Genomic DNA, 8,623 nt, shown 5'->3' on the forward strand with positions numbered 1-8,623 from the left:
GAGTTTCGACAGGCGATTCAGTGCACCATCTGCCTCAACCCAGGACACTCGACCATCAATTGCAACATGCGGGCACACTCCCCAATCTACCACTCTAAGACACATACGGTCGATCAATGCGAGTATAACCTCCTGAATCGACCCACGGCACCAGTTCGGAGAATCGAACCTCAGCGCAACGGCAGGCAGCCACATGAGCGGTTCCACCGGGACGAAAGCTTTCGGGATGCGGAGCGCCCTCATTACAATGAACCTGTACGCTGAGACAACGATCAGTATTGGGACGACAAGGATCCACACGATGACGATTACCATCGGAATGATCGATACGTCAATCGAAGCGGACAACGCTACGATAACTGGCATCCTACGAATAATAGAGGTGGGCAAGCCGAACGGCAGGATTACGGAGGCGATCGGCAACCTAGCAACCAGCGCCTACGAGATGACAGTCCACAGGAGGACCGACGCCGCCGACCCCCGCATAACTATCGATGCGACTACCGCATGAATTCCCTAAACACCCACCAATTTTGTATTCCAATCAAGGTGCTCCACCAAGGGTGACTCTTCCATTTCCCTCAATCTTGGGCATTTCTTTTATTTTCATTTCTTAGAGCCCAAAATGGCTTTTCAAATTTAAGAATGTGAGTGTTTATACACTTTCCTTTTCTTTGCTTAGTATTGCTTTTGGTTTTAAAACCACATTGATGTGTTTTGATATTCAATGATTTGGAAGGATTAATTATATTCCTCAAAACAACACCAATCTGTGAAAAAACCCATCAAAAAACTTGCATTATCACAAACTACCACATGACAAATTTAATCTTCGGGTTATCTCTCATTCATGTGAATAATTACCTTGAATTCTCTCTCCGTTGAATATGATAACACACTTTTTTATTTCATTTGACCATTTCGTTTTGTGAATACCATTAACCAGTCATTCCTTCAAAATTATAGTGCCTTCACGTGCAATGTGTCAAGACTCTGAGCACGAAATTCAAGTATGGGCATGTTGCCTATAATGATAAAGCTGGAAATTTGTGTACTACAAGAAAACACAGGGAATTTAAGCACTTATTCAAGAAATAATTATTTACATTTCGACCTAAAACAACATTATTGAGCTTATGCATACAAACCTTGGCATTGCTAGCTAGGAAATTGCACCTTACCTAGTGAAAGGAAGCACGTCATGTTAAAGAGTAAAGGTGAACATGAGGATATATAGAAAATTTGGCATCCTGCATGAGCTGAAGCCAAAGAAATTATATAAACAAGACCACCTTACAAAATTCTCACAATCAAATAGAATATTGATGTGATGATGAAGTTGATGATGGTAGTGATGATGATGATGATGATGATGATAAGGATGTTGAAAATTGTTGTTGTTGTTCACGATGTTGATGATGATGACGACTTACAAAATTACATCATCGACAATTATTATTGACAAAGGATCTAGTTTACATTAGACATTACCATGCCAAACAATCCTTTAATAAAGGAAAATTCCATCCCCCCCAAAAAATAGCCAGATTCCATCCGCCAAAAAAAAGTGTGAAAATACGGAAAAAACTGTGAATTTACCAATTTCCTTAATAAACTACGTTATCATTTAAAGGAGAAACCATAACATCCACATTACGCATATGTATATACATATACTGTATACATTATACAAAATAGAGCTCACAAACGATCACAACATGATACGTATATGCATATATATACATGATACATTAAACATTTAATACTCGACATAGCACAACCTAATACGTACATACAAACATATAGATTATACATTAAACATTTGATACTCAATGTATACATATAAATATACCCAATGTAAATAATTCCAAGTGGGGGGTAAAAGATGTAGAAAGCTTTGAACATATGGTCCTAAAGGTGGTGAGTGCAACTCCAAAGAAATATGATCCACAAAAGCCTCCCCTGACACATTACATAATTTAAAGGTGACAAAAAGAGAGCCATAGAGAGACTCCCGTGACAAACACACACACACACACACACATTCTCTCTATCTCACTTTCTTACTAAGCCTTGGGAATGTGTGCATGTCATATATTCACGAGCTTCATGCTTTCTATCACCTCTCTCTCTCATCATCATTATCATTATCATCATCATCTATATAAATAAGACCATTGAACCTCCCTCAAAACCTTAGTTAAACATACAAACATTCCTTAGACCTCCTACATGTTTCATGGCTTCTCAAAGATCATCATGCTCTCATCATCGTCATATCAATCAATGCAGTAGCACTCGTCCTGCAGATGATATGGTCCATACCTTTGAGATTGAGGTAGTCAATCTTTGCTATAATGTTATGCCATCATCATCACCTAGGATGAAGACCAACCATCATGGTCCCATGCAAATCCTGAAGAATGTGAGCTTTAAGGCCAAATCAGGGGAGCTTCTAGCCATAGCTGGACCAAGTGGGTGTGGAAAGTCCACACTCTTAGGCCTCCTAGCTGGTGCCATCATCACCCAACCCATGATTTCCAACAATGAAGATATCACAACCATGGCAAGTAAGAGCATTCTCATTAACAATAGGCCTGTGGTCGACGCGTTCACATTGAGACGGATCTCCGGATATGTCCCACAATCTGACGCGCTCTTCCCTCTCCTAACTGTCAAAGAGACTTTTCTCTTCAGTGCCCACATCCGGCTCCCATCGTCCACATTCAAGTTGTCCGAGAAGCTGGAGAGGGTCGAGTCCCTGATGGCCGAGCTCGGGCTATCACACGTGGCTAACCGACGTGTGGGAAACGTCCATGTCGACACGGACACTAGAGGGGGTCTCTCAGGGGGCGAAAGGAGAAGGGTGTCCATCGGTGTGGAGCTCATACATGACCCTCCTGTGCTTTTACTCGATGAGCCTACATCGGGCCTAGACAGTGCCGCGGCTCTCAAGATTGTCGGGATGTTGCATTCAATGGCGAAGAATCGGTCCCGGACCATTGTGTTGAGCATCCACCAACCTAGCTACCGCATTATGGAGCATATGAGCTCCATCCTTCTCTTGGCTAGGGGCCATGTGGTGCACCACGGAACCTTGGAGCAATTGCAATGGAAACTCGCGCAAGGGGGCCATCACATCGAGCCTCAAGTCAACATACTCGAGTATGCAATCGAAGATATAATGAGCTCAAAAGGCGGCTCGATGATGCACATGCATTCTCAGGTGAGTCCTTTGGAGAATCCGGAGATGCATGGCTTTTTGGTCTTTGTGTGTAGGCTAAAGAGATTTCATTTTAAAAATGCTAAGTTCCTCCTCCCCCATGTGCATGTGCAATGCATGGCTCTGGTTGGGGAAAACCTTTAAATCGTTTATTGTTAAGATGGGGAAGAGTTACAAGCTACTGCACTTGAGAATTTACAATGTGCAAAATTGGATTAGCAATGCAAGCTAAGATTCCATTCTAGGAATAATGGTTGCGATGTTTAAGATCATCCAATAGACTACGGCGAAGGTGTAGCATTTTCACAAGCATGCTATCTATGCTTAGTATTATCCTTAACAAAATAGAGAAGCAATATAATAAAGTGTAGAAAGTAACCCATTACCAATAGAGCCTTCTATCTATAACACACTCAAATGTTGTTTCATTAAAACTTGTATAGGTGGATCATAGGTTCTCACCCAACAAACCCCCCGAGTCCACAGGAGGATCAATGGCAGCCCACCACGGAGCCAAACAACATCGGCGCCAACATTGGACCAATTCCATGAGCCTTGAAAGCACCAAGCATTTCCATGGCCTCTTTACTTTCGAGTATAACAATGGTTGCCCTAGAGAGGTAGTGATCCTAACTCAACGATTTGCAAGGAACATTTTCCGGGCATCAGAGTTGTTCACACAGCGTGCGTTGCAGTCTCTCGGGGCTGGAGTGGCCTTAGGGACAATTTACATGAACATAAGTGGGGGGTCAAGGATGGCCACCGAGGCAGACCGACTCGGGTTCTTTGCTTTCACACTTACATTCTTGTTCTCGTCGACCATGGAGGCATTGCCCATCTTTCTACGAGAAAGAGATATAGTGGAGATGGAGAGCAGGAGGGGGGCGTATCGGGTGTGTTCCTATGTCATGGCCAATGTGTTTGTATTTCTACCGTTTTTGTTGTTGTTGGCAATGCTCTATGCCATGGGAGCATATTGGCTAGTGGGTGTGAAAGGCCCTATGCCTTTGACAAGGGACCCCGAAGCATTCGGCTTCTTTGTCCTCGTGTTGTGGCTTGCATTGACACTAGCCAATTCTTTCCTATCCTTTGTGGTCACTCTAGTACCAGATTACATAGTGGGGAACTCCATCATAGCGACATGTTTCGGCTTCTTCTTTCTCTTCTCGGGATACTTCATTTCGTTGAGCAACATGCCCACGTATTGGAGATTCATGCACTACATTTCTCTCTTCAAATACCCACTAGATGCTCTCCTTGTCAATGAGTTTGGATCTAGCTCCAATGGGGAGACGAGGTGCTTCGCTACCTCGAATTATGGTTCTAATAGCTTTTGTAGTCTCTCAGGAGAGAACATATTGACAGAGCTAGGCCTTCAAGACACCTCTAAGTGGCAAAGTGTATGTGTCATGATCTCTTTTGCTTGCTTTTACAGATTTCTAGGTTATTTCATGCTTCTTCTCAAGGTGTGGAGAGCTACTACCAAGTCATAGGGACTTACCCCAAAATGTAAATGTTAATAAATTGTCTAATTACAAACCTAAAAAGTACGTTCAGTCTTATAGGCTCGAGTGTGTAATGTAATTCACTAAAATTCAATTGTTGGAAATAATTGTCTTTTTTATTAGCTCTTAAATCTCTTCCCATCATACATATGACCACCAATTTCTTACAACAGATGTGGAATCTATCATCCACACCTTTGTATACCACATGTATAATTTTGATTAGTACAAAGACGTCACTTCTACCAAGATCAGTGCAAAAACTTGCACCATAAATAAGGCCATTTCCTACAGCCCAATGATTCATGGGTGGCTCCACCATGTGGTGGTTAGTTATACTCTTAAGAAGACAGCATTTTATAATTGGGTTAGATGTTCTTTCAGGAATAAATTACAAAACAATTCTGACTTATTAAAGGCCCACAACAATCTCAAGCCTCCTCTAAGTTTTAGGTGCATGTAAGAGGTATGACATATACATTAACCACTCAATAACCACAAGTCCTTCTAGATTATGAAGTTGGCATCTCTTCCCTCGTTAGATGGATGAATGTGACATAATGTAGTTGAGATATCAACCAGGAAGGACAGCATTATCAAAGCGTTCCCAATTATATACTCTTCCTCCCAAAGTTTCATAATGAGCCCAACTTACAATCTGTTGTCATCATGACACACTTTCCTTGGTTGAAACTCAACCACGGGATAACTGGAAATTACAATTCAGTTCAATCACATTTGACTATGAATTTTGACTAGAATAAATAGGCTTTCGATTGTGTTTAAAGAAAAACCTAAAGTACCCCCTGTAATTGAAAGATACATTGAATAAGCTTACCTAGTATGCTAATGACAAGAGGATGCTCTCAACTTGGATATTAAACTTGAGCTACCTACTCACCAAGGTTGAGCAAGTGTTATCGGAACCAAGATAAATTACATCATCACCCAAACATGCATAATTTTTACTTCATGTAACCACTCTTACATATAAATAAGCATATTGTAACAATCATCCTCCAATGTCTACAACATAATATGTGCCACAACGAGTAAAAAAAAGTACATAATCTTGATAAAATAAAATCTCATGTGCAACCAAAATGAGGATTAACGAGACGGTTTGTAGGTAGAATTATTTCTACTTATGAATCCACACTCTGATTAACACCAAAGACATAATGAGTGTAATTGAAGGTAGCAGAGGACCTGAGATGAAGGTACCATAATTTATACATGTATGTACATTTCCACACGTGAATAAGTAGATAGCATACTCTCCATACGCATTCTCGAAATTGACATTGACCTGCCCACACCAAATCCCTTTTCTCCAATTGAAGCCTGACAATTATAGAAAGTCAATGTATTTATATTATAGAAAGGCTGGACTTGGTCTTAATCCTTTCAGTCTTAGGTTCCAAGTACTATATATACCATTGGCTGAAGTTGCTAGAAGTGTATGATAAATACAATGTAACCTTGTACTATTATCACACACTCGAGAAGCTATTAGTAGATAAGACAATGTATACCTTGGAGCTATGTCTTATCCTCAAGTAGCGAATATTCGCTTCAGAGTCCAGAACTTAATCAATAAGACAATGTAACCTTGGTACTACATCATATCCTCAAGTAACTAATTGTGGCTCGAATCTCCAAAACTCAATTGATAAGACCATGTAACAATTACATTCATCACATGCAATTTGAATAAATCAGTCAATTTGGTTACTCGATAGAGACACTACTAGAAACAATAACATAAATGATCATTGCTTTGATGGTAGATTTCAAATGATACAATGGATTACCATTTACTCCAATGTGGAATATAGTCATTTCTTTTGGAGTCACTTTTTCTTGTTTCTGGCCCTCTCTAGCCATGCGAGAATCCCTTTCTCGTTCTCTGTGAGATCACTCTTGTTCCGAATGGTACCCTGTAAGCCCACAGTATTTGCTTACTTCTAAGATGTTTTTTTTTTTTCACTGAATCTTATATATCTATTATGAATTTCATGAATGCTCATAAAAAAATCATCTCTATAATTGTACCTCTACAAACTCGAAGTAGTCCTTGAAATTCCGCTCATAGTAGCTGTCGAGCCGCTATTTGAAAAATTTAAGCACAAGATATGAGTACGAAAGGGATGAACCATGATACCTACAGTAACCATATGACGCTGGTGATGAAACAATCATTATCTGACAACACTGATGACAATTATGACGTAGCCATTATATTGTTGAGAAAGCATCCAATTTACAGTATAAATGAGTGATGAGATACAACCCTAATAACTTACCTCCTAAGGTCCAAGACTACAGGGTAAACATAAAAGGGTAAGGGTGTGGTACACTGTGTTTAGTCAATTTTCCAAATCGGCACACACAAATTTGAGAAAAACCCTAAAATATTTACCTCCTGTTCATTTTTAGCTTTATTGGCTTGAGATTTTTCCAAAAGCTCTGCATATCAGAAAAAAGATCAGATATTGTTTGAGAACGGGATTTTCGCTGAACCAGAACACATATGTATACATATACATTACATGCAAATGCCATATACATATAAACCTCCTCCTGATTCCTCTCACCCTTATTGTTTTAAGCAGGTCAAAGTATGCAGGAGTGGAGATAACATTACCGCCTTTTAAAGCAACCACATAATAGATATACACATACATCACATCATCCTAAGGATTAGAGATACATTTACATAACAGTGGAGATAACATTGCCGCCTTTTAAAGCGACCACATAATAGGTATATACATACATCACATCATGATAAGGATTAGAGATACATTTACATAGCGATATGCACATCACCAACAAACATGCATGTACATATAATATATACAACATATGAATATAAACATAAGAGTTACAAAGATATGTGCATACATTGCATACTTCTACACATACGAATGTGTGCACGCATAGTTATTACCACTATGAGAGGACAATACATTTATGCATGTATGTATACACATGTAGATATACATATGTCAGTAGAGAATGGAAAAGAATCCTTACTCTGGATGAGCTCCGTTTTGGGTGGGTATTCAAAATCAGGTTGCGAGGCGAGGGAGGAGGCAGAGCGCAGGGTGAGGAGAGGGATTGCGGCAGTCAAGGCCCTTAGGACGTAGGATCTCCTGCTTGTTCCACAGCTCGACGACGAAGATATGGGGAGGAGCTCCCGATAACCATGGCTGACTACATCCCCTTTCTTCTGACGGGGATCGACAGAGGCGTGAGGAGAAGGAGAAGGAGGAGGGATGAAGCTGCTGCAGAGCATGGCCTCGTCGCTTGCTTTGTTTTTTTGGAACTTTGGAAGGCGTTTCTTTGGTCGTGATGGGAAGGAGAAGGAGAAGGAGAAGGAGAGAAGAGGATAACGAAATATGTATGTATGATGAAATTGAGGATTCGAACCAACAACCTACTGCAATATGTATGTATGCATAGAATGAACCATACGTATCATACGTGCATTCTCATTCGAGAATGATTTCAATCAAACGTGTATGGTAAATCATCTCAAAGTTGGATTGGATTGACTAGGGTCTATATTATATATCGATTCACTCTCAATCCTAATAAGTGGACTCTAATCCATTGTGAACCACCAACATAAGTATGGTTGCAATATTTGCATTGTATCACATGCATACTTTTGGGATGCAAATCAATACATCTCTATCATCCTCACTTTAGAACTTTACAAAAAAATGAGTATGAATTATAGAGATTGAATCAAAATATGTCATTATAAATTATAATCAAATGTTCAAAAACTCATAAAACGTATATTCGAGAATATGAAGAAAACATGACATAGGCAGTATTAACATAACAACTTACCACTAGGGTGACCTAATTTCTAATAAGAAAG

At 39.9% G+C, this 8,623-nt stretch overlaps 2 protein-coding genes across 2 annotated transcripts; one reads left to right on the forward strand and one right to left on the reverse strand.

The window, feature by feature from the left end:
- Window positions 1-2,184: 2,184 nt before the first annotated feature.
- Window positions 2,185-4,770, forward strand: LOC147855440 (ABC transporter G family member 10-like). The gene is made up of 2 exons (XM_087330463.1): window positions 2,185-3,226; window positions 3,667-4,770. Exons 1-2 carry the CDS (start codon window positions 2,240-2,242, stop codon window positions 4,714-4,716), a joined length of 2,037 nt encoding a protein of 678 aa, XP_087186589.1. The 5' UTR covers window positions 2,185-2,239; the 3' UTR covers window positions 4,717-4,770.
- A 1,718-nt stretch (window positions 4,771-6,488) lies between these two features.
- On the reverse strand, window positions 6,489-8,077 carry LOC147855441 (photosystem I reaction center subunit N). Its single transcript, XM_087330023.1, has 4 exons — window positions 7,768-8,077; window positions 7,151-7,197; window positions 6,784-6,837; window positions 6,489-6,668 (listed from the first exon to the last, which is right to left on the reverse strand). The coding sequence occupies exons 1-4, from the start codon at window positions 8,027-8,029 to the stop codon at window positions 6,582-6,584; spliced, it is 450 nt and encodes a 149-aa protein (XP_087186149.1). The 5' UTR covers window positions 8,030-8,077; the 3' UTR covers window positions 6,489-6,581.
- Window positions 8,078-8,623: the final 546 nt, after the last annotated feature.

The sequence above is a fragment of the Azolla caroliniana genome, unplaced genomic scaffold, assembly GCF_043228905.1.
Source record: "Azolla caroliniana isolate FFs.n. ecotype wild unplaced genomic scaffold, voAzoCaro1.0.p SCAF_14, whole genome shotgun sequence".
NCBI lineage: Eukaryota > Viridiplantae > Streptophyta > Polypodiopsida > Salviniales > Salviniaceae > Azolla > Azolla caroliniana.